A 24,085-nucleotide genomic window follows, 5' to 3' on the forward strand; every position below is an offset into this window, starting at 1 on the left:
CTATCTCAGTCGCTTGGCATTTTGTGTGTTGCGTGGGTGTTCCGTGGTGTTTGCTGGCGTCACGCCTTCGACACTGGCGTGAACCGCCGGCGTCTTCGATACTAGACTAGGCAATTGCGTCCTCTCTCGTTTCCCGTGTTCCAGAAGGTAGCTTTCCATGCCGGCTCGGTAGCATATGGTGGGCATCTGTCGTCCAAATTTCCTGCGTTGGACGATTGGAAGCTTGGGCGATGGCGAGCCGATTGATCGTACTCCGCAAGTTAGTCGCTCTCCGCGAACACCTTGAACTTCATCCACGGCGTCGGGTTCTTCGTCCTTGCAAGGAGACACTAAAATAGAAGTGGTTACACTCGGAACTCATCCAGTCCACATGGTACTCCGTATGTCTTCCTTGCCGAATATCATCTCCGGGGGAGGGTTCGTCAAATCGTCAGAGTGGAACGACGGGTAGATGTCTGACGAGCAGATTACATCGACATCTCGAGGCGCAGCCTGATCCAGTATGGCGTTTGAGAGCCGCCGGGAGAAGTACCTACTTCGGCAAACCATCAACAAGTTCGAACAGGGGAGGAAGAAAGAGGTTTACCGATAAAGTACGTATATTGCACAGAGCTTACATAGTATGCTGAGAAAGAGACTTGTGCAACAGGCGTCGGTGAAAAAACGGTGAGATGATCAATCCGGCATCGTAATACAATACCCTCGCTTCGCCGCTCATCGGCCTGTCGTTGTCTGTTCGAGCTCCTCTGGCCGGTGATACTGATCCGGTCCATCTTCGCTTGGCAATTCGACGTGAAGACATTGGCATCAGCAAGTCTTTCCGAGCCAGCGAACAAGGATTGGATTTTCAGATCGCTCTAGCCATAGCGCAACGTCAGGAGAGCACTGCTTCGCAGTACTCCGTAGAGGCTAGAGTTACTCGTCAAACGCCGACGTGATGCGTGATAAGCGTGTTGTAGCAAAGACTAAGACTGACAGTCGTAGGCCGCCCAATCGGCACGGACAAAGGTGCCAAGTATCTGGGACGAAGTGAGACAACGTCTTCTTTCCGCTTTGCTAGCTTTACAAGCGTTCCGCTCTCCAGGAAACGCCATATACCGTTCGGCGCCGTTGTCCTCATGTCCCGCCTTGCCCCGAAGACCGCTGAAAAGCGGCGTGTCTGATGAATTCCCGCAACGTCGTAGACTGACCTTGCCCTTTGCCCAAAGGGTGACATGTCGACGAATCGTTCTGGGCCCCCAGCCCTTCGCAGGGCCATGCATCGCTTGGTACTGAAGGCGAATCAATCGAATCGACCCTGCTGAAAAGGCTTTGTTGAGGACATGAAATTCCGCCTCCAATCGCTGCACCTGCGTTGCCTTGCTTCCTGTCGTCCACTGCCGCCAATCGCATCTCGTGAATTCCAGCCTCCGCCCTCCAACGGGACTCAGGTGCAGCATTGGCTAGACATCAAGGACAGCCAACGATGTCTTGGGGCTAGGTACGGAGTAGTACTCCGTAGAGGGTCCACCTTAAAGAATCGCGAAGCGGCTTCAGTGGTGAGGTTACAACGCCCACGGATGAGCGATGGTCCGGAGACGCCCCCACACCACAGTCTAGCTAGGTGTGCTGCCGCGTGTATATTCTGGTCCTGTGTCGCAGTGCATCCCGTCTTCCGCACTTCACTGTGTGCACGATCTAGGCCCAGTGAGACCGAGATCGCGGAAGAAGTTCTTGATGAGAGTGTGGCCTGGAACGTCCAAGTTGTCAAGCATGACAAGGCGAATTGTGTGACTTTTGGTCTTTGCTATCTGCTGGCTTGGCACGGTTGGCGGCCCGAATGAATCCAATTCGCCCGCATCGAATCTGTGCATGATTTGACGGGGGTGCGGACCAGCTGAATCGTATCCAACTATCTTCCGTTTGACTTGTAATGACTGCCTCGGTCCCAAACTTTGGTAATGTAGGCGTCGTACGCAGTTTTCCTGTGAAAAGACAGGGTGAAGAGTGAAGGCGACGATGACTTGGTGATTGCCATAGACGAGTTCCAGAGATCGACAGAAAGAGGCGCCGCGCCTCTCCGGGGAACTTTACTCCCGGACAGTGTCAAACTGTATCGAGCAAGAGATGAACGCCCAATCAGCCATCCAAGATTCCTAGCTGATCGCCATACACGACATCATGGCGAACATGTCCCGGGATAGTGAGCCAAGATAGTTGGGCAGCGTAGGCTGAAGTGGGCGAAAGGTGGGCTGAAGCCCGATCGCACTTGACAATCTGCGCAATGACGGCGACATTTCCAGTGTAGCTGATGTTCGTGGCCTCGTTTCCTGACATGACGATGTGAGAAGATGCTGCGTTGTGATGTGCGCGTACTGCATAACTGATCCCCAGAACGATTGTTTCTAGGCAAGGGGGTCCTATAACATGCACATCTTAAGAAAATCCCACGAACGAGGCCTGTGGCGGGCCCAGGTTTGCGCGCCTCGTTTTACTTAGCACTGTCACCCAGTGGAAAGCGGCCAACCGCACGTCTGCGCTCTAGTACTTGGTCTGGGATGCCTGGGATCAGCCGCTTTTTGGATAGATGCTTGGAAAGCGCGATGTGACTTCAGATTGCGCCGTCTGGGCTGTCAGTGAAGGAAATCGTAGTATCTCGGTCAGGCTAAATATCCATGCTCGGTATTGGAATTCATGGTAACGGAGGTTTCCGAAGGCAACTCCTGGATCAAGTCCACATTGCGTTCGAGTGACCACGAAGCTTGGTGAGTGGCCTTGAAATCGTTGTACACATTTGTGTGTCCCCAGCACACAAATTCCGTGAGCATCGCAGACTTCTCTTTCCCATATTGCGAGTCCAGTTTCAGGAATAGCAGCTCGCGTGTCTTTGTTGTTTGCACCCCTGCAGCGGTACTGCGGCGGTGTCGGCTCAAGTGATGACCCATCCATTGCTGTCGAGCAATCTAGAAAAAGGGTCGCTGCCCAGAACGTGGATATGTCCCCAGTGTCTGGTTTGAGAACCGAATCGAACCACCAATTGTCAAGGGACCATGACTTTTCGACGAGAAATGAAACCCGGCTAGCTTCAGACCAAAGGCGCGGAAATCTTCGAGGGAAAACTTCCCGTAGCGTAAAGACGCTACATCTGAATGTGGAATGAAAGCCGTTGCCCGCTCCCCCGGCCTCGCTGGCTGGCCCTTCGATCTCACGGCCTTGTCCGGGCTACTGCTGGCTGAGGATCGACGGCGAGGGACCCCCATGGCGATTGCTTCAACTGTGCACAAGAGACGCCATTTACGTTCCCAAAGGCTTGGTACGTTATGTGACTGTGTAGTTGAAAGTCTTTGTGCCATTCCTAGATGTATATTTGTCCTCTGCTGCAACGGCGCCGTGATGGAACCACACCTGACCATGCATGCTCCTGTTCGCCTCGTACGGCCGAGAGTATCAAATTTTTTTTTTGAACAAGCCAGCAGCCCAAGTATTCTGTAGGTAAAAATCATGCGAAGGAGGAGCTGAAGCTGCAAGTCTACATCCGTTGGCTAATTTTTCAGCCCGTGTCGCTCTCTGACCAGCGCAAGGACATGGATCAATCGGTCGTTGTGTATCTGACGACAGACGGCAGATATAGAAGAGCGTCCAATGTGTGCATCCGGCGGTACGCCTAGTTCGCGGGGAAGAAGAAAAGTGTTCCGCTGCAGGTCAAGACAAGTCAGATACAGTGTGATAAGTAAGTATTCGTACAACGGGCTCCGACCACAATCCGCGAGCAGTACTCCGTACGTACTCCGTACATGGTCCGTACCTCGTAGGAGGCAACAAGGCCAGGTTGGGTTAACGCCGAAAACGCGGTACACCGCACGACGATTTCCCTCCATGTTACTCCGTAGTTGATGGGCCGATGTCTCCTTGACCCGTACGAATACAGCATGGGTGCATGGATGTCAGTTCTACAGACCGCGGAGCGTCCTTGCCCTGTCTTTCGGAGTTCTGATGGGCCCACCCACAAATGCAGTCGCAGCAGTCCAGTTCTCGAGAGAAACGACGGGTTGTGGCAGACAGTACGAAAGCCGAACAAGTGATGATTGTGTATCCATAACCAGCATAGGTATTATAAGCTATGTACGGATACCGCACACAGATCTGACGTGGAGAACTATGTGTGCCTGCCGGTGACAGTTGCTTTGGCCAGAGGGCCACATCAGTGCATCGCGTCTCCTTTGTTGTGCAGCAGCGGTACACCAGTGACTACCAGTTGAAAATCAACAGCGTTGAGAGTGAGTTGTCTCTCCTCCTTTGGATCTCGGCCAAAAAAGGAATAGGCTTGCGGCTCGGCCATTGTCAACTTGTCAAGGTTCGGCGACCTGGCGAACCAACGCGTTGCCGAGTGAGACGAGCGGAAAACGGGTGGGGAGCCCATTGTACTAGCCTGCGGGAGCAGCGGCTGGTACCTGGAGTAAGGGAACCGGCGTCTGCCCTGGGCGTCTTCGGCCACATGTCTGGGCTGTTTGATGTCCTGTAAGGATGAAGACGGTGACGCCTGGTGGTGATGAAGTTGCCCCTTTGGTCCTGGTAGTTTTCCGGCAGCGGAGGAGGTGGTGATCCTCGCAGGCAGGCCAACCCAAAGTAACTGTCAGCGTTCCTCTTTTCGAGGTTGGCGATGCGGCAGCTGCAGTGGCTGCCCAAGACTTGCATCGCAGCGTTGCGTTTTGGGAGTCGCTGAGCAGAATCGGGAAAGCGTGGGACAGCGAGGCACCCCACCATCCTGTCAGTTGATCACAGCGAGCGACGTGCTGCGAGACTGCAAAAGCCTCCAATCCCCGGTAAGCCCAAGAGGGAAGAAAAAAAAAAAATTCTGCTTCCGTGGCTCGGGCAAGGTAGGCCGCCGGCACAGCTGAGCTGAACCGGAGCCAGACAAATCCAACAAGACGAGGCCATAGCAGGCGCGTATTCTCGTGTCATGTCGTATGGGATGATGATGAATCTCGATCTTGTGGGTTATTGATGGATCCTATGCGTCCCTTGATGTAAGTCTCCTCTCTCCCTCAGTTTTGTTTCCCCCTTGGAATCGGAGCGAGGCTAGGATGGAAGAGAGTGAAGCCCTCGCCTTGTCGATAGGTTACTGTAGGTAATGTCGTTGACAGTTGGGGGGAAGTGATCGTAGACAGCCCGCACAGTCTTGAGCACTGTCTCTCGACCGGGCACAGCGGATAGTGTGTGCAATTAGACAGTCGCTATGTCTCTTCCCGTTGGTCTCTCGTCTTGTTTATCCAAATGGTCCGTGTGATGCTTGGTCGCGTCAATCAATGCCATAGTGTCTAGCCTGTCGGTGGAGATGGGCGCAGGGACAGGCAGAGTGAGATGCAGTACAAGTAGACCAAGGGGGACGAAGGTGGGGGAGGAAGCTTCAAGTGGAATGGAGGTACCTTGTCTACATACGTACTCTGTGCTCCATGAGCTCCATGTGCTCCATACGGATACCTCCTTGCCCTGAAGACAAACCACATGACCTGGGCTTCCAACCTGATGTTCTGACATTGAATTACCTAAGGCAGGAGACAAAGTCTCAGGTATCTTTTCCATCATCCCCGACCAACACGTGTGTCAGCGGGGGAAGGTGCTGACATAAGATAGGAACGGATAGCACTATGGTCTATGCGTTCTCGTAATTAATTACTATCCATACCTTCCTTACCTTAGTCTGTAAAGTATTCTGTACACAGGTAAGGTACCTTCCCTTACACTCAGGCATCCGCAAGTACCTGGCCTTGCTCTGTATTCGTACCTTTCCTTCCAATACACGTTTGCGGCCTCATCTCAATGCCTCCAGTTCACTCTCTTTCTCAATCGCTCTCTTGTTTGCATGTCTTCTTCATCTTGTCTGCCACAGTTCATCCATGTGCTTGATATTTACCGTCACTGGTCATCACCGAGGTACACAAACGAGCAGTGGCGGAAACCAAGGTGAGAAAGTGGGAAGGGACTCTCTCTCTCTACTTTGTACTCCTTGACTTCTCAGACTTTGGAGCTGGAGCATCGCGCCAACTCTCATCTTACCAATCGTCTAGTGAGCACTAAGCAAGGGCCGGACTTGTCAACTCGACCCGGCAACTAACTAAGCCGTCCGCGCCCGTCTCCCTCCCAGAAAACATTTTTGCCCCTCTCTCTACGCTCTATCCTGTTGTTTTAGCTTCAACAAAACGCTTCTTCCACCGCCCAGAGAAACCAATGCACAGAGTAGCGCCTGGTGTCTGCGCAAGTGCAACGCGGCAAATTACACGCCGCAGCGGCATAAACACCCAGATCCTGTAGCTTGTGTCTGGTGCGAGCTCATCCGAAGTTTCTTCCTACGCTTCATTTCATCTTTGCCCGTCACAGACAATGGACAAGACATACTCACTCACACCTTCACACACACACACTCCTCGGTACAAACAGTAACACTCATCGACGCAGCACAGACTTCAGCTATCTTCGCCTCTTCGGATCAGATGATGCCATTGGGATCGTCGTGCCTGTCCGGCTTGACCTGCCCCGCCTGTCTCGTCGTCTTCTTCACTGTAATTCTGCTCTCCACAACCTGAACCACTTCTTCAACTGCCCTCTCGTCGTTACCCCTTCCGGCTTCCGGTTGAGTCGAGTCAAGTCGATACACTGCCTGTCCCTTTCGGTCACATTCTCGCCACTTTTCAGAGCCCCTTCGAAGCCGACGGGATGCTGTCCGTTTGCCCGTCAAAGTCCCGACTCTCTCTCTCTCTCTCTACTCTAGATCACCCCTCGATTGTCTAGTTATGCCATGCTCATCTCGTTTTCTACGCTGCCTCAGTCATGCCGTTCTCCGTACGGTGTACTGTTCCTATGGTTGACAGCGCATTGACTCGTCATCCTACAATGTCTTGTTCTCGTCCTTTTCGGCGGGTTGTCTCTGCCGTGTCATTCTGTCTGTCAGTTGTTGGCCTTGTCACGGACGGTACAAACTTCCAGGCTTTGACAAGTGCCATCGTTCATCACCGAGAGGCCTCGCCCGCGTAGTCGACGGATACACGTCCAAGTCCACGCCTGCCGGGCCTATCTTCAGCCCGAGCAGGGGAGTCGAGTCCAAAGTTTTTAGTGTGGCACCAACTGACATGGGGGCGTCGTCCAAACCCAGGGACGCAAAGACGCTTCATGGACCAGGGGTCGGGACTGACGCCGGGGCCGGGGGGGCCAGGATTCTGAACTAGGGGGTGTGGGATGAGATGGGATGGGTTGCGAATGGGACGTGTGGATGCCCGGTGGATGTGAAGGGTTCACTCTCAATTCAGTTTCGCTCAGGTGGGTGCAACCATCCTACCACCCTGCTCCTGTCCGTCCTGTGTCCTCGTCCTCGCACTCACTCACGCACTCATGAACTCACTCATACTCCAAAGCTGGAGTCGGAGACTCGGAGGAGTCCAGCTGCTGATGCCGCTGCTCACTGCACAAATCCCCCAATGTCACTCAAATGCATCCTCGACATGTAGTGTAGTTTCCTCCCCCCCTCTCTTTCACACTCGCGCAGGCGCTGTGCTGACATGGATACACCCTCATCCACACGTCGGCTCTCCTCTCACTTTAACTCTCACTCTCACAGCCTGCTTGTCCCCTCACTCTGCGCCGGCCACGTCCGCTTCTCCCGCGGCACCTCATCCTCATCCTCATCTCGAGGCCCAAGGCCCAAGGTTTGGTCTGGGTCTACCTGCATAGCTCAGCACAGTCTACCCGTATGGATACACAGTCTGTGCCTTATGCACAACTGACCGCGGCTCGAGCCCTGTCATGTCCTGTCCTTTCCTGTCTCTCCGCTGCTTTGCTTACCTTACCTTACCTTAGCTTTGCTGGCTTGCCTTGTCTGCCCTGCCCTGGCCCCTAGAGACCCTCCATGACCCTCCCCTTTCTCTTCCTCCCAGGGCCTGAGAGTCAAGAGAGTTGACCCCCTTGCTCCCTTGGTCTCCCGATACCTCCACCCAAATATGATCTTCTCACTGCCAAGGGGGGTACCCGGTGGACGATGAGAGAGAGGGCCCCCCTTCTTGGTGCTCGCCCATGCCCTGCCGCCACCCCAGCGCCTACCTACACAGTACCGCGCGACTTACACCCACGTCGGCTTGCACACGCACACACACTCTCTCTCTCAGCGCTCTCGCTCTGTGATGATGGGTTGACAAGACACATCAATACATCTTCCGCCTCTCACCCCCCTCCTCTCCCGTCACTCCTTCTTCCCACTCCTCCTGTCATTGTTTTTTGTGCCCTTTCTCTCTCGTCAAGCCTCGTCTGTGCGCCTACAGGCCCTTGCCTAGACAGATCGACTATCTCGCCCTCAAGACCTTGGAGGACTTGAGCAGACCTTGCTGTCTCACCTCTGCGCGGCCCTGCCTGACCCTTCCTCATCCCGCTTGCCGTTCCCCATTCGATCTAAAAGCAGACAAGCTCCCCTCGATCTGCTGTTCCGATTCCCGCGCCTCTCTCACACCCACGTTCTCTCTTCACATCTCTCCTAATATCACCAGGCTCTCAGCCCTCTAACCTCAGTCACTCTTTCACTCAAATCTCTGGTTCTGAAGACTTGATCCTGCGGCGTCTAAACACTGCCGAGAACATAATACGCATGCCTATCCCCGTTACTACACTGGTTCTACACTCGCTCTGCACACATTCGTTACCATCGCCATCGTGTTAACCACCGAGCCCCCCCGTTGAACGGTCTACCCTCGAGCTTGGCCAACTTTGTCACATCAGCAGCTATGGCGTTCTACCCAAACTACCAGACTGCGTCAGCATACGATTATGGCTTCAGCACTCCTTTCCCCGGAGCCCCTCTCTATCAGAGTGACTACATGGAAATGCTTCGACAGCAACAGGCAATGATGAGCCGGGGCCTGTTCCCAGCAGCCGGAGGAAAGGCCACCGAATCCAAGCCGAGACTTGCCAAGGATGAGGTCGACAAGCTTGAAAGGGAATTCCAGAAGAACAACAAGCCCAACAGCAGCTTGAAGAAGCAGCTTGCCGAAGAGATGAGGGTGGACATTGCGAGGATTAATGTATTTCCCCCTTCAGCTTGGTTTTATAAAATATACCCACTGACAGATTATAGAACTGGTTCCAGAATCGGCGAGCAAAGGCGAAGCAGGAGAAGAGGACACAGGAAAATGAGGCTCGCCGCAAGTCTGAGCAGGCTACCGAGACGTCCACAAGCTCCGAGACTATCAAGGAGTCCTTCCACGACCACGACGACGATCTTCGCCCGTCCGCTGCTCCATTCCCACCCGTTCACGTATCAACCGACGCGTCGTCTGTTAGCGAAGCATCACCCTCGGAGGGCACTCAGACCCCGGAGCCCACATTTGAGCAGCCGCAGGTCGTTACGCAAGAGCCGGATTCAGAATACGCCTCGCCCGACTCATCCAACTCTTTCCAGCACCAGGATATCAACATCGGCTACTCCCTTGGCCCCGATCAATTCTACTCTGGCCAAACACCCTGCGATTTCTCGGCACCTATGCCTTCAGAGGTCATCCAACAAACACCCAACCATTTGACTCTTTCGATTCCCAGCCAGTACTTGACGACACAGCTTCCAGAGTCAACTAGTGCCTCTTCGTTCTCGTCTTACCACCTGAGCGCAAGCGACATGGACGAGTCTTTCGCTTCTTTCCCGCACGGCCTGACTACCGGCATGACTAGCCCCATTCCGATCAATGTCAAGCAGGAGCAAATGCAAAGCGAGGATCTCGACAAATTTGATCAGTTCTCTCCCCAGTCAATGTCTCGCTCCCCTCCCGAAATCTCCACACCAGACTTCCGATTCAAGTCTGGCTCGACCATCGACATTGCCAGCAGAAGAAACTCCAAGAGGCCCGCTGCGCTCGTCAGCTGCGTGCGCAGCCAGTCATACAACTTCTCCGGTCCGAAGACCGGCATCGAGATGCCCAGGCGCATTGAGGCACCTAGTCCGATGCGCCGCGTTGCATCTGCGACAGGAAACTTTCCGAGGGGAATTCAGAAGCCGGCCGGTTCAGGCCCGAGATCGCCAATGTACTTTGACCGTGCTCAGGAGAACCTCCTCTTGCAGATGGCCTCAAGGTCACCGATATCGCGAAGCCCAGCAGCGCCACCAACCCCAAACACACCAATTGTCCCTAGCCAACAAGCTTTGCGTGAGACCACCGTCTCATCCATGTCCTCGGCCGAGGATGACAAGAGCTACAGCATGCAAAACAGCCTGACAGTACCGCAATATGCCATGGACCCTACCATGAGGACCCCGCCGGATACCCCCGGCATGATGACGACGATGCCGAACTCTCTATTTCCCGCGTTCGACTACAACGTCTCCGATGAGCCGCTGTCGACACCAAGCTTCGGCAGCTTTGATCAGGACTTCCCCAACATGTCGTCGAGCGTACCGAGCTATGTCGCACACGGTTGCGCAAGCCAGCCAGTCACACCTTCATTCCCTCCCAACAACATGGGACCGGCGTTCTACTCATCGTACGGCGGTGGCAACACCGAGTACAACTGGTCGGATGCCTCATCCGTCTCAGTCAAGCCGTCACCCGAGCAATCACGGTCAAGACAGTTTCAGTTCACCAACATGACTGCACAAGATTTCCACGGGGAATGAGGTGTCGTCCAAAACGTGGCTTGAACCTTACATCGACCTGGCAGAGTAGAGTTTCGAGGAGGTCCGATTTGTCATCGCAGCAGTCAAAAAAACTTGCTCATCATGTATACTTGGCGCTGTACAACTACCAAGGGTTTTCTACTGCGTGGATTTTCACTTTGTACATACAGCGATTTGCTTTATCACTGGGCCATCGGCGCTTCACCGGAACAACCTTATACTTGGACTACACGGGTCCTCCTTTTCCTTTATTTTTGTTTATCTCTCTTCGTCTGCAGCAACGATTTTCCTTTCTCATGATACCTACTGCATACACCAAAGAAACAAATCTCTTTACCTAATGTAATGATATACATACGGCTTATGTCCTGCTGACGGCGGCGCTGTTTGTGGCTGGGGAGGGTGGGGGAGGGAAAAGGGACCTGGATATCCCATTGGAAGCACAGGACAGGTGGTGGGATGGTTCGAGGTTACGTGTCTTCAATCGCGTTGGGTCGGAATATGCCATCAACCTCTGAGCTGTTCGCGGTGGCGTGAACGGAAGAACGCGACCCTGCGTGGATGTCGCAGAGCAGGTCAGCACGTATAGGATTGCAAAGTGCGAGGTGCAGGATAGGGCGGGACGGGCTGGTTTGGGCTTGGATAGATGGATGGATGGGAAGGACAGGATAGGGCGTTTATCTTCCAGCGATTTACCTCGAGCTTCAGGTTAGGAGACGCCGAGCTTCACCTTTTGGGAGGTCCAAAATCAAAAAAGTACTTGCCGCACAGTCCACCGGGCACCCCGTTCACTTCTGGTGAACATCAGATGGAATCGCTTGCCCGGTGTAGTCCCCACCCACACCGAGGGTATCGCGCCTTCCCATGAATGTCGTATGGTATATAAGGGGTCAGATGTGCCCGTCCTTTCGCCCACCGGACGCGGTGGGACACAGAACGTCGACGGGCGTTTAGCCGCAGTAGCCGAGCGGGTTGTAGTCCAGCTGGTAGAAACTTGAATCTTGAGACAGAACTGCCCTGATAGTGATGGTTTCATAGGAGCTCGAACCTCGCAGGTTCGAGCTCTGAACTTTTGCATTTTTGATCACATAACCATTTGCCATTTTCACGTATCTGGCCGGTACATTGCTTGAGAATGGCTTCTTTTTGTCAAATGAGTGTTTGGAGGTGAGTTATGGATGATGAGGGTGATTGCACCATAGTAGAGTTGCATCGCGATGCCCGGCGTGGTGTTGTTTACTTTTTGGGGCGGGGGCATCCCGCGGCAACGGGAGGTCACGTTACCTGGGTGAATACACGCTGGTCGTATTTGATCTAACGAATAATCACGACTGCATTGGAATCAAAACAGTCAAAAGCATTCAAGCATACCTAGGTATGTTATATGCATGTTTCCCCCTTTACCCATTCGTGTATACCGTGAGTCCCGCGAGCGCATGAGTGCTATGTAAGCACACTGGACGTCCAAGGCTGCTCATATCCTGCTTATGGGGCCATGGACTACGAATTGCATACCATCGATATATAACACGCTTAGAATTACCATGTGGCTCCTGTCACATGCTTGGATATCAATTTCCAAGATGCCCATGGCCACAACTAAGCGTGTCTGACGTTGAGGAGAGGTGAAGTGAAGTGAGGTGAGGTCGCAGCAGAGTTCCATTGAAGAACATCGGCTCCACTCTTCCGAAAGTCAATTGGGCCAATGGCACCCGAGCGGTCATTTTGCGAGGAAGGTCCCTCCCCCTCGGCATTGGGTTTTTGGGGAAAGCGGTTCGTGTGGGGAAAGAGACAATGCCAAACCTCCCGTCGCTGCCCACTGCGCTGCAGGAATGCGTCTGATATGTAACGTTTTTCTTCGATACGTCTCTTCTTCTTCTTCTTTCTAATTCTCCGAAACAAAGACAAGGAAGGCTTGGGGTTTTGACTTCACATTGAATTTAAGATCTATCCGCATTCCTTCGCGCGCTCTTTGTTCGACCACATGGTCCGAGGAATGCGGGCGATACCCATTCACATTCCGATCAGTTTCTGCGTCTGGCACGCGGATACACTAAGACTAAGCACCAAGATCCACGTTTTGGCTAAGCTTACCCGCCCCGAATACCACGTTGAAAACAAGACACACATAGCCATCCGCCTTCCGCATTCCGTTCTGCCACTGGAACGCTGGAACTCCTTTTCCCCTCGTGCCATTTAGGCAAAGACCAAGGTACTCACTCGTACTGGGTTATCGGAGACATCGAGAACCCCGAGCTAAGACCAATCAAGGTAAGCCAAGGTGGATGTTCGTTCATTCAACATTCCCAATCGCCCCCAAATCTGCCAATCTCGCTCTCTGTCTTGTCCCAGGGACACCCCAGGTTTCCCCCCCGCTCCCCGCATCAACCTCCACCGGCTTCCTGTCGCGTCGACAATGTACTGGATTTCTTCTGCCGTTCACCACAGCCGGCATCCACTGCTACCCACGCGGAGATGGCCCTGGTTGGTGGCAGCAACTCCGAAAGAGGGCATCATTACCACTCGATGGGGAGTTGCTAGACCGCTTCTGGTGCGATCACCCTCTTCATATCTGCTTTTCTAATGCGGAGAGGAGAAAGCACCCGGAGTTGTCCCGTCCTTGGACAACAAAAAGTCCTGGCCGTTAACTCGCATCGGCCCCAGGGCGCGGGGCCCAAGTAGTGCCTGACGCCCTGGTTACTTACTTGGGGCGATGACGGAGGGCCGGCAACCTTGCGAACGTCTCTTATTCGATATCCGTTAGCTATTCCCCTCGCCATGTAGAGAAGCGAATTGTGTCGGTCCGATAGACCCCAGTTTCTGATTGCCGTCAACCCTTGTCGAACGAAATCTCGTGGCCATGTTTTACTAATGGGGTGCGATGGCGTAGTACCTGAGTAGACAATGTCCTTCGACATGAAGAGGTTGCGGTATAAAGAGGGTTCTAAGGCCCCTGATAGCCGATCTCCCCTTTTACCGACACCCAGGCCACAACCGGATCGATATCAGCTGCTGAAGAGAATGGCTTTCTTTGTGTACTTCCTAGCTACGGTCCTGTACCTATCCGCGCCGGTATGGTCCGCCGCTATCCGTGGTAGAGACAACGGTCCCGTTATCACTGTAAAGAATGGCTCTTACACTGGCATTCACAGCGCAGAGTATGGCCAGGACTTCTTCCTTGGAATGCCATACGCCAAGGTATGTGGCTGTAACCTTCGGTTGATGCCGACATACTGAACATTCTAGACTCCTGAACGATTCCGTATCGCCCAAGGCCTAGACTCAGCATGGAACGGCACGCATACAGTCACCGAGTACCCAAAGCATTGCGTTGGTTATGGCTCCGACATGATTGGCTATGAGTCTTCGGAAGACTGCCTGTATCTCAATGTTGTTCGCCCAGCCGGTATCGCTGCTGACGCGCAGCTTCCCGTAGCTGTGTGGATCCACGGAGGCGGCCTGGTATGTTCTTTTGCCGGACCCTCGCGAGAACCACTGCTGACAGTGATAAGTACATGGGCGGATCAGCAGACAGGCGATACAACCTCTCTTTCATCGTCGAGAATAGTGTCAAGCAGGGTACTCCCCTCGTTGCGGTTAGCTTAAACTATCGGCTATCCGTCTTTGGCTTTCCCGGTGGCAAGGAGGCCCTTGACGCTGGCGCGACCAACTTGGGTTTCAGAGATCAGCGCCTGGCTCTGCATTGGGTCAACGAAAACATTGCCAGCTTTGGCGGCGCCGCCGACAAGGTTGTCATATTTGGTGAAAGCTCAGGTGCTGAGAGTGTCGCTGGGCAAGTGCTGGCCTACAACGGTAAGTTGACACCATTCGCATGCGAGATATACTTTACGACTAACATTTTCAAGGACGTGACGACGGCCTCTTCAGAGGCGCGGCTGCCCAGTCCGGCTTCGGAGGGCTCATCCCCCGCATGGTCGGCGGCTTCAACTCCACTGCCTACCAGACCAACTACGACCTCTTTGTCGGCAACATCTCCTCTTGCGCTTCCACTGTCGGCACTCAGGAGTCGATAGAGTGCCTGCGCACAGCACCTCTGGACGAGTTCAATGCCGTGCTGAACGCAACCACGTCATCCTTCAGCTTCATACCCATGAAGGATGGCGACTTCCTTGCAGACTTTGCGACGTCGCAGCTCGAACGCGGAGACTTTGTAAAGGTCCCCATTCTGATCGGATCCAACTCGGATGAAGGCTCTGCATTCGGCCAGGGGAGGGGCCCGAACGGTGGACCGATCAACACTGATGAGGACATGGCGTTTGCCGTACGCAGCATCATGGCTCCCAATGTCGAGGAGACCACGGGCCAAAGTATCGAGGAGCTTGTTGATGAGGCGTTGGCTCTATACCCCGATGACCAGGCCGTCGGCATCCCGAGCTTGGAAACATGGCCACACATCATTCAGCCCGGCGAGGAGATTGCCGTAGCTCGGGGTCTGCAGCAAAGACGCGGCGGGGCTTTCTTCGGAGACATGTATGTCCTAATGACTCTTCGGTATTAGGCTTGTGTGTACTGACATTCTGGCAGGTTCTTCGGCTTCCTCCGCCGCAGGGCCAACATCATATGGTCCCAGAACGGCGTGCCGTCTTACGCATATCGCTTCGACGTTACCGTGAATGGAGTTCCAGAGTACATTGGCGCGACTCACTTCCAGGAGGTAAGTTTGTTGACTGTGACGTGGCAATGACATTCGCGGTTCATCAGCTGTTGTGCAAAGACTTACCTCCACCCAGGTCGCATTCGTATTCAACAACCTCAACGGCCTTGGCTACGACGTAAACCCTTTTGGAGGCAACAGCACAAGCTACACTGAGAAGGCCACCGCGCTGTCAAAGACCATGTCCGCAGCGTGGGTCAACTTTTTCGTCTCTCTTGATCCCAATGGCGCTCCGGATCTGGGCGAGTGGCCTGCCTACTCAACGGAAGGCGGTGCATCTGGTAGCGACGTGGTGTTTGGTCTCAACGGCACTGTGTTGGAAACGGACGACTGGCGGGCGGAAGGTATGAGTTGGATGATTAAGCACGGGCTCGACATCTTTGGGAATTGAGTTTTCCCCGGCTCATACGACGCGTTCAGTACGTATTGGATAAGGTCAGGTACATACTGTGTAAACATCTACAGACCTTATCTGCCTGGCGATATGTACATAGGCCATTTAGTACATTCTTTCAAGTATATTCTATACGAACAACTCCACCTCCCAAGTTAACAACAACCAACCAATCAACCTAGGCTTGGGAGTCAACCCTGGAACTACCTCAACAGGCCATGAGTTCCTGATCTCCTGCATCGGAAGGAATGGGCAGTAGGATCCTTTCAATCCTTTGATTAACTTAAACTACGCATAGGCTAACCGAGACTCATTGCGGCGTATAAGAGAGAACTAATGTACATCTGAACACTATCCAGTTTCGATGAAACATCGTCAAATCTAGAGTCTAAGAGGTCCCGCTATAAGCGAGCAAGAAGGTGGAGTTTTCCGCCCGAGACCTATACGTTGGTTGGTTGGAGGAGCAAAAACATTGGTCTCACAGTCTCGTCACCCGTCGCCTAGAACCGCGGCTATGCCCCTCAAGCTAGTTGCCCGACGAAGGTAATAGTCGACAATCATACTTTCCATCTACTAGTAATTAAGGTAAGTCGATGTTGGATCCTGCCCCCGTTCATCAGTTTTGTTCATCTAGAGGAATATCGTGGGCTGATGTTCGCCCACTTTTCTCTCTCTGTCCCCCCCCCCCCCTGTCGCAGCCCTAGGCCGTGCCACATTGCCCGGGCGAAGGCGGCTCGGGTCGATCCCTGGAGATCTGGGGGGGAGGGGGGATTGTGCATGATGCTGAAATGAAATTCTGCATCAATACGAAGTCGTTTTTCCCCGCATCCTTTGATGGAAATTGCTCTGCTGTTGTCGGAAGCCACGGTCGGAGGCAGAGGGTTGTGTTGGACAGCGTAGCTTGATACAAGCTTCACTGAGCTTTGATGGTCTGGGTACCTCACCATATTGCCTCAATTGGCATTGGATATGTTGACTCTCAATTTGCATTGTCCATGTTGGCTTTCAACGGGACTATACCATCTCCTCGGTCTTTTCGTCAAATACCCACCCTGTCGGAAGGATTCGAGTTTCTATCACAAAGTTAAGGTGCTCATTCCTTCCGCCCCCATCAACAACACCCCGTATGCCCGGCGGAATCCTTAGCCCCGCTGGTACAAAAGTCTAAACAGTCCCAGCCCTATGCCTTCCAGACCAATCGGCTACCGTGGAGACAACCGCAGTAGGAAGCTGGTGTCTTTCTCTCTCTCGCCATCGTCTGATATTGCCAAGAAAATAATTGGAAATCCTCGGGGCTGCGGAATGTCATGATCTAAAGGCCCGCAGTGCCTCTTGGCGCTTACATTTGCCTCTGCTAAGCCCTTTTTGCGCTTGACGATACCTTCAGAATTCTGTTACCTAAAAGTCGAGTTGTCAGTTTTTTGCCCGACGTGGAAGAGGCGAAATAAGTGTAGGCAGGGCGGGACAGGGCTGAAGATGTACGGGAACTCGCCAGGAACTTTTGATCCAGTTATCATGAAGTATCCACAGGCTCAGATTCCCATACGAGACGAAGAGATGACCAGCGTCTACTCTCGCAGGTCTCTGGAATATATAAACACGTCTTCTTTCCTCTATTCCACGACTTCTCTCCCTCATCAACTCACAACAAGAACTTCTTCAGATCAGACTTCAGAGCTCCAAACTCCAACTCAATATTCATCTTCCACCTGGAACACTTCCAAGATGCTCATCACCAACATCCTCACCGCCGCCACTACGGCCTGCGCCATCTTCGCCCCCGCCGCCGCAGCCTACGACATGAGAGTCAAGAAGTACGGCAAGACGGACTGCTCCTCGTCCGGCGGCGGCAACCTGGACTGGAACGCCAACGAGTGCCACGCCCTCTACAGCACCGACTGGGGCATGAAGGTCATTGACTACGACACCAAGTGCAAGAGTAAGACAATGAAGCCCTTGAACCCTGGAACAAAGTGAGAAACAGAAACATCTAACCACAAGTATCGTAAATAGTGAGAGGATACAACAACGGAAACTGCAGAGGCAGTGCGGTTACTGCTTTCAGCACCAGGCAGTGCCACTCTTTGAAGGGAGTCTGGTCCGTTCGTGTTGAGTGCGAGTGAAGGGTTGCAGGATATAGGACACTTGTAACTAAGACTTGGCCGCGGAAGGATGAGATAGATGGGGCCTACTTGTTACGGCTTTAGAGTGAAGGGCACATAGACTTCGCGCACATAAGAAGCCATTTCAGTAACTGTTCCCATCTGCCAGGTGTTCGAAGCTTCTTCGAGCTGAGGGACAATCAATTACTTATACTCTGAGATCCCAGGCTATTAAACGAGCGCCACTGTGTGAAATGCATTGACGAATATGCCGTGTGATCATACCGCATTAGGTTTATCTGGTACGGTCTTGCACCCGATTATTTATGGATAAGGTATCTTTCTTCGAGAAAAGAATATATAGAGAGTGATGTCTACTCATTCCCAGAGAAGTAAGTGGCCATTCTACCTAGTTTGATGTTGCTTAAATTCACGAGTGGTTTCTACTTTTTGTGAGATCGTTACGTGTCAGTCTGGGTCATTGAGTGTGTCGACACATTTTGGTACTTCTTTCTTGACTAGGTCGTAATGCGTCATCATTGAACTACACGTTGGTGTGACTTGATCTTTCTATACCGACAAATAGCCCAGAACAGGCAAGACAGGGCCATCAACTCTAAGAAAAATACAGCCAGTATCCCGCTCCATCGAACTTGACTGAGAAATGTGCCAGGCGATACTACACCATGGCGGCCAAATGCCAAGCTAGTCGCCGGACGTCCCAAGTGATCTAGATACCAGAAGTGTTTGGGGTCATTTATACAGTCTCCTACAGTAACCGGTTGGAAGCCCTTTTGTAGGAACCCATCTAGTAGATCGCCGAAACTGTGATTACTCTCTTTTTGAAAACCTCGTATCGGAATGAGAAAAGAATCTCGCCCGGAGTCTGCCGCTTGTAGTCTGTCGAGGAGAAGCGTAGTCTCTGTGTTGTTACTCATGTCCGCCGGTCTACCGTCCCAAAGTACCAGTCGCTGACCATTTATCGTCAACTTTTCAACGCAGCCGTTCCGTACTGTGCAATCGACCGGGGACGACCAAATGTACTGTGGTCGAAGGCCTTCAGAGGAGGATGAGGCTCCGAGAACCGTGGAAATCTTCTGACGGGCTTTGAGGAGGTCGTCATGCTCCACGCCGCTGTGAGGATGGCGACTCGAGGTGCTAAATCCAATCAGATGCCTGTTTTTGTGGATACTCTGTACTACAGATTTCCCGTCGTCTTTTATTGAATCTGCGGTCCATAGAGTGCTACGTAGGAAGAAGGAAGCTTGTGCATTTCGCTGGGCGAACAGTGTTAGGATTTCATCCTTTTCGTTCCACGAGTCGTCATCGAATGTGAATGCTACTGTTCCTGGAACCTTGGAATTATGTCAGTTTTGGGTATACTTTTGACGGAGGACTCAAGTGGTTATGTGACTTACAGTACATTTGCGGATGACTTGACCGTGTTTTGACAATATTGGGGGACTCATAACTGTCTTTGAGCCGATTCAGATGCGCTCCTCAACAGAATGCGAATTTTGAACCAGCAAGAATTCAGGAACTCTGAAAGATGAATGGCATGGAGCGAGAGGCCTCATAGGCGAGTTTGCCCCCATTCACTTCCCGACCCTACCCTCATCCCTTCGGCATTGCTCCCGGCAGAATATCTGTATTTTTGTCTGAGCAGCAGCAACTGATCCCAGCTCACACGTGTTTTGTAATCTTCTCCGTTGTCGCCATGTTGTGTTGCATCCCACGCGGCAGCATCGCTTGGCCACGTCCCCCCCCTCTTTGCCGGCCCGAAACTCTAAATAAATGAAGTAAGCCCTGATATGATGGGTTCCAGACCGTTCACTGGCCACCCCGTATAAGCTTACGGATCCCGGTTTACTGTGTAGGGGTCCGATGGAACCTCCGTTGCCACGCCGGTGGCTGGGCGCCCCGACTTGTCTGCCAATACCTGCCGTAAAGAGGGAGAACCCGAAACCGTCACTTGCATTTTTCCAGCTTAGACTGCATGAGGCTAGAAGACTGCGATATTCTCGTACACGGCGATGCCGTTGGTCGATGGCGAAATCGCAGGGGACGGGCGCCAAATCTTTCTGGTTCTGTCTTCTGACTCCGCTGCTTTTTCTCAGACTGAGTGGCGGGTAGAGTGTTGATTTGCTTGGCTGCTTTTTCTCAGAATGCGTGGCGGGTAGAGTGTTATCTGCTTGATCGGCTTCTTTCCTCTTTTGGATTCAAGAAAAATCCCTATGCGCTTTCGTAAACATTCTTCCGAAAAGTACAGCATGAGCGCAGAGTGTTTGATTTACTGTCTAAGAAGTCGCATCCACTACCACAGAGACCGTCACCTTGTCAACCAACTCTGACTCCTCAGTGTAAGCAATCCAATTACAGAAGCCCAACAGACAAATGTGAAGTTGGCAACTGTAGAGAAACAAGAATACTGCAATTTCTTCCTCAATCTCGAGTACGAACCCTCGGTCCTTAGTAACCGGGTCTCGTCCGACTCTTTGACGTCTCCTTCGACTGCCATGTTACTTTCGCTCTCGTGAAGAGCATCCGCCAACAACAGAGTACTGAACCAAGTGGCAAACACGACGAGACAACCCAGATTCATGAATGTAACCCACGGAGAGAAGTAAAAGCCCCGTAGCCACGAAATCACAATACTCAGGTATGAAAAGTTGGCAAACCCCGCGCAGAAAATCATCAGCATGGGATGATAGTCCGGCGTTCGGGCATTCACCTCTCTCCTGCCACCTTGTTTCTCCAGGTCTCCGGGCAGCAGTAGCTCGGGCTCGCTCGAACACGGCCGAGCAAAGCGTCGAGTGAAGAATCTCGCCGCATCGCGAAAGGCTAGACGAACAAGCCCGAGCATCCAATATGTATGGTTGCTCCTCTCCCAGCGAACGTACATGAGGAAAGCCTTCAAAAACGTCTCTGGCGCGACTGTGTAGCCAACAGCATTGCTCTGATACTTGAGACGCCAGCCATCGCGCAGGAGTCCCATCGTGAGCTGGACGTCCTCGCCGTGCCTCATCGGACGCCCGAGGAATCTCGTGTCCACGAGGGCCTTAGTATGCGGCAGGATGGCGTCTCTGCGGAACGCGGAGATGGCGCCTGGGAGAATGGTAACGAACCCGTGTTTTGACTGCGCCGCCCGCGGAATGTTGCCGTTTTGTTCAAAAAGGCAGTCAAGGATGCGAGGGATGAAGCTATCCCATCCTTGAGATTGGATATTGAAGACGGAGAGGTGTCCGGCGACGCCTCCAACGTCGCTGTCTAGGACGAAGGGACTGGCCAAGTTCCGGAGAGTATGCTTGTCGAGAGTAGTGTCGGAATCCAGAGTCACGAGTATCTCGTTGTTGGCCACTTCAAATGCCGTGACCATAGCCTGGCGTTTTCCACGGTTGATCTCGTGCCGGATTGTTGTACAAAGAGTCGAAGACTTTGGTGGAAGTGCGTGTTGTATGTGAGACCAGGTATCATCCGTCGAGCCGTCATCCACAACGATGATATGGACTTTGTCTCTGGGATAATCTGAGGACAACACGGAGGATATTGAGTTCCTCACGAACTCAGACTCGTTGTACGCCGGAACAATGACGTTGATAGATGGCAATCGGCCATTGTCCTTGAGCCCCTGGATGGGTTCATATTCAGCCCAGCGCGCAACGACGACTAAGAAGTTACATAGGAGGATGCAAGAACTGAGTTGTAGGAAAATTTCGTAGAAGCTTAGTTGAGGTTTTGACTTTACTGCAATATACTGGAAAGTCACAAACGTAAGAATCGTGCCCAAGGCAACCAGACGGCCAATAGTCGCCCGAAAACAAGAAGCCGTCATCTTTGCTCTGTGAGTTGCTTTGCGAAGCGCAGAATACAACTTCAAACTCACAATATTCGATCTAACAGCGGCTTTCAAAGTCTTGATAATTTGTGTCTTTACACTGCGGGAAACGTCGTCCCCTTTAGGAAGTCTTCCGAAGCGGGGACACCGTGAATCTGGACCCCTCTGATATCCCCCTCAGTATTGATTGCCACTCTTGATCGACATGTAGTGGAAACATGACCCGGCATGCAGGTGATCAGGGATACCATCACGAACTAGATGGACCCTTAGATGCGACAACATGAATCGTTAAAGCACTTCACCGCCATCTGCTTTTGCTGCTGTTGACGGCGGTGTGGCCGGGATGCTGCTTGGTACGACGTTGAGGTGATCCAGAACAGTCTTCTTGAAACGGCGGCAGTGAGCTCCTCTATCGCGCGAGACAAAAGTTTGACCTGAAAATAGAAAGTGACCTAGACTGGGTTGGTAGCTTTTACGTTCTTTACCTTATGTAGTCGTGGTCAGCACGAAAGTCTTGACTTCATCGAGACAAGCAGCTTCTTCTTTACAGCCCAAACAGTCGGCAGACAAACCCTTCACACAAAATGGCCCAACCCTTATCAGCAAGTCTAATGGCATGTCTGCTCCTTCTTTCAGTTGGAGTGAATAGCCACACGCTTATGCAGAACCCCATTCCTTTCCCAAGTCAACTTCGGGACAATGGTCCAGTAGCCAACGATGGCTCAGACTGGCCATGTAAAGGCGAAGTGGATTACGATTGGTCCGGCGTAGCCAACATCTGGGAGAGGGGCTCAAATCAGCACTTGCGGTAAGTCAATCATTGATACAGGCTGCTACTTGAAGTATATGTATTGACGACTTACACAGGGCCATGGGAGGCGCTTCCCACGGCGGCGGCTCGTGCCAAATCTCGGTGACACGGGACCTTAAGCCCACAAGGAAGAGCCAATGGAGAGTTATCCACTCCATCGAGGGCGGCTGTCCGATCCGGAACCTCACTGAGGTCAACTACGGAGATTCTCCCACGGTCGTCCTGCCCAGCCTCTACAACTTTACCGTCCCGGACTGGCTGCCCGTGGGACCGGCCGTTATGGCGTGGACATGGTACGGTCGCTGGAGCGTTCCCGAAATGTTTATGAACTGCGCTCCCATAGTGGTTCTGGGACAAGAGACGAACGCAGACGTCACCGAACAGGAGCGGGCGGCAAAGTTTGACCAGGCACCCCTCGTGTTCGAGGCGAACAATGGCAACGGCTGCTGGACACAGAACAAGGGCAGCTGTGTGAAGTTCCCCAACCCTGGCGAGTCTCTCGTGGTCAACGAGGAATGTCCCTTGTCCGAGGAGACGATGTTTACGGGGAAGTGTGGGCCTGAGAGGAGTCTGGGTAACCTTTGGAGCTGGCCGTCACAATGGACCATGCTCAGTGGCGGCGCCATTGCTGTTTTTCTTGTTCTCGGGGCCATGCGCGTTGCCAGGAGTTGGCGCGGAAGGCAGAAATACGGGCATCGTAAGCTTGTAACTGACGATGTCTAAGTTTTGCAATTGAAGCTTTGAGCCGTCTGAGGTCGTTTGCCGAGGAGAATATGTAGAATTCATGAGCATTGAGGTTAATGTTGGGAAGATTCTAGAAGCAATATGATCGCGACATCAAGCCTGAACACGTCTCTATCCGCTCTTGTGTGAGTATGAGTTTCTCGCTGACAGATTGGAAAATTACGTAAGTCGAGCCTTTCGACATAAACGATGCCTGAACTTTCCCTCAATGTGTAAGGCTATATGCAATTGAGTTTAGGAAACGCGAGCCTTGTACCCAAAGGGTAGCTGTTTCCATGGATGTTGATTCATCTTGTACGCCGAGTGACTAACTACAAAACTTTCCTATGAGAGTGTATGGCATGGGACCAGAAGTGATTGCATCCATGTATGATGGCTGGTGGGGTTGAAAGGGTCAACGGCGTTGAGCCGTCCCTTCGTGTTCTTCACCTTGAAAACAACAATTACCAGCAAGGATCCAGGGGCGAGAAACTTATGGGAGATTCTGGATATGCTTCAGTGAATTACTTTAAGCTTTCATCCGTGATGGAGGCACAAAGTGTCCGGCCCTTGGGCCGCGGGCACTACGGTCACACATGCCGGCCAAACACCCCACTTCCGGAGCCATCGGCCGACCGACAAGACACCCCCGGGCCGAGGTGGGGTTGAACCTTCGCGACCACCTTCCCCTCTCGGGGCCGGGGCATGTGCTGACGTGAGTTCGGACGACTACCAACTGTGTCCCTTACCTCCTCTCTCCACTTCACCCCTGCTTCCCATCTGTCTTCCTAGTAGCCATGTACTCAATTGCGTGATGAGTGCGTGCTTGACCTCAACTGAATTCCTCGTAATCCAACGCGTGTACTTGTAGGAGTCACACCGAACGTCGCAACGTTGACGGCTTCTTTTGGCGGGCCG

General features: G+C 52.7%; 10 protein-coding genes across 10 annotated transcripts; 8 read left to right on the plus strand and 2 right to left on the minus strand.

The window, feature by feature from the left end:
* Positions 1–5,517, minus strand: CLUP02_12439 (uncharacterized protein; the record flags this gene model as incomplete). The annotated part of the gene is made up of 22 exons (XM_049291403.1): positions 1–329; positions 378–532; positions 618–637; positions 696–857; positions 929–1,019; positions 1,090–1,442; positions 1,511–1,595; positions 1,675–1,845; positions 1,908–2,090; positions 2,153–2,333; positions 2,488–2,588; positions 2,701–2,892; positions 2,969–3,118; positions 3,189–3,253; positions 3,307–3,384; positions 3,552–3,674; positions 3,767–3,887; positions 3,938–4,145; positions 4,222–4,464; positions 4,518–4,744; positions 4,872–4,990; positions 5,209–5,517. The coding sequence occupies 22 exons, from the start codon at positions 5,515–5,517 to the stop codon at positions 1–3; spliced, it is 3,666 nt and encodes a 1,221-aa protein (XP_049148548.1).
* Positions 5,518–5,627: 110 nt separating this feature from the next.
* CLUP02_12440 (uncharacterized protein) lies at positions 5,628–7,202 on the plus strand (the record flags this gene model as incomplete). Its single annotated transcript, XM_049291404.1, has 8 exons — positions 5,628–5,638; positions 5,739–5,808; positions 5,870–5,943; positions 5,999–6,046; positions 6,170–6,301; positions 6,418–6,698; positions 6,806–6,919; positions 6,964–7,202. The coding sequence occupies 8 exons, from the start codon at positions 5,628–5,630 to the stop codon at positions 7,200–7,202; spliced, it is 969 nt and encodes a 322-aa protein (XP_049148549.1).
* A 15-nt stretch (positions 7,203–7,217) lies between these two features.
* CLUP02_12441 (uncharacterized protein) lies at positions 7,218–7,481 on the plus strand (the record flags this gene model as incomplete). The annotated part of the gene is made up of 1 exon (XM_049291405.1): positions 7,218–7,481. The coding sequence occupies one exon, from the start codon at positions 7,218–7,220 to the stop codon at positions 7,479–7,481; it is 264 nt and encodes an 87-aa protein (XP_049148550.1).
* A 1,127-nt stretch (positions 7,482–8,608) lies between these two features.
* On the plus strand, positions 8,609–10,624 carry CLUP02_12442 (homeobox domain-containing protein; the record flags this gene model as incomplete). Its single annotated transcript, XM_049291406.1, has 3 exons — positions 8,609–8,658; positions 8,717–9,041; positions 9,095–10,624. 3 exons carry the CDS (start codon positions 8,609–8,611, stop codon positions 10,622–10,624), a joined length of 1,905 nt encoding a protein of 634 aa, XP_049148551.1.
* Positions 10,625–10,726: 102 nt separating this feature from the next.
* Positions 10,727–10,924, plus strand: CLUP02_12443 (uncharacterized protein; the record flags this gene model as incomplete). Its single annotated transcript, XM_049291407.1, has 1 exon — positions 10,727–10,924. One exon carries the CDS (start codon positions 10,727–10,729, stop codon positions 10,922–10,924), a length of 198 nt encoding a protein of 65 aa, XP_049148552.1.
* A 1,405-nt stretch (positions 10,925–12,329) lies between these two features.
* CLUP02_12444 (uncharacterized protein) lies at positions 12,330–13,306 on the plus strand (the record flags this gene model as incomplete). Its single annotated transcript, XM_049291408.1, has 6 exons — positions 12,330–12,397; positions 12,455–12,469; positions 12,534–12,659; positions 12,757–12,895; positions 12,977–13,108; positions 13,166–13,306. The coding sequence occupies 6 exons, from the start codon at positions 12,330–12,332 to the stop codon at positions 13,304–13,306; spliced, it is 621 nt and encodes a 206-aa protein (XP_049148553.1).
* A 222-nt stretch (positions 13,307–13,528) lies between these two features.
* Positions 13,529–15,690, plus strand: CLUP02_12445 (carboxylesterase; the record flags this gene model as incomplete). Its single annotated transcript, XM_049291409.1, has 6 exons — positions 13,529–13,822; positions 13,871–14,086; positions 14,137–14,437; positions 14,491–15,115; positions 15,170–15,299; positions 15,376–15,690. The coding sequence occupies 6 exons, from the start codon at positions 13,529–13,531 to the stop codon at positions 15,688–15,690; spliced, it is 1,881 nt and encodes a 626-aa protein (XP_049148554.1).
* Positions 15,691–17,418: 1,728 nt separating this feature from the next.
* On the plus strand, positions 17,419–17,816 carry CLUP02_12446 (uncharacterized protein; the record flags this gene model as incomplete). The annotated part of the gene is made up of 2 exons (XM_049291410.1): positions 17,419–17,632; positions 17,707–17,816. The coding sequence occupies 2 exons, from the start codon at positions 17,419–17,421 to the stop codon at positions 17,814–17,816; spliced, it is 324 nt and encodes a 107-aa protein (XP_049148555.1).
* Positions 17,817–18,169: 353 nt separating this feature from the next.
* On the minus strand, positions 18,170–22,251 carry CLUP02_12447 (uncharacterized protein; the record flags this gene model as incomplete). The annotated part of the gene is made up of 11 exons (XM_049291411.1): positions 18,170–18,238; positions 18,303–18,339; positions 18,399–19,134; positions 19,214–19,270; positions 19,337–19,403; positions 19,483–19,581; positions 19,652–19,913; positions 20,129–21,634; positions 21,730–21,825; positions 21,931–22,085; positions 22,141–22,251. The coding sequence occupies 11 exons, from the start codon at positions 22,249–22,251 to the stop codon at positions 18,170–18,172; spliced, it is 3,195 nt and encodes a 1,064-aa protein (XP_049148556.1).
* On the plus strand, positions 22,218–23,167 carry CLUP02_12448 (endoglucanase; the record flags this gene model as incomplete). Its single annotated transcript, XM_049291412.1, has 2 exons — positions 22,218–22,441; positions 22,501–23,167. 2 exons carry the CDS (start codon positions 22,218–22,220, stop codon positions 23,165–23,167), a joined length of 891 nt encoding a protein of 296 aa, XP_049148557.1.
* Positions 23,168–24,085: the final 918 nt, after the last annotated feature.

This window comes from Colletotrichum lupini, chromosome 6, assembly GCF_023278565.1.
Source record: "Colletotrichum lupini chromosome 6, complete sequence".
Lineage (NCBI taxonomy): Eukaryota > Fungi > Ascomycota > Sordariomycetes > Glomerellales > Glomerellaceae > Colletotrichum > Colletotrichum lupini.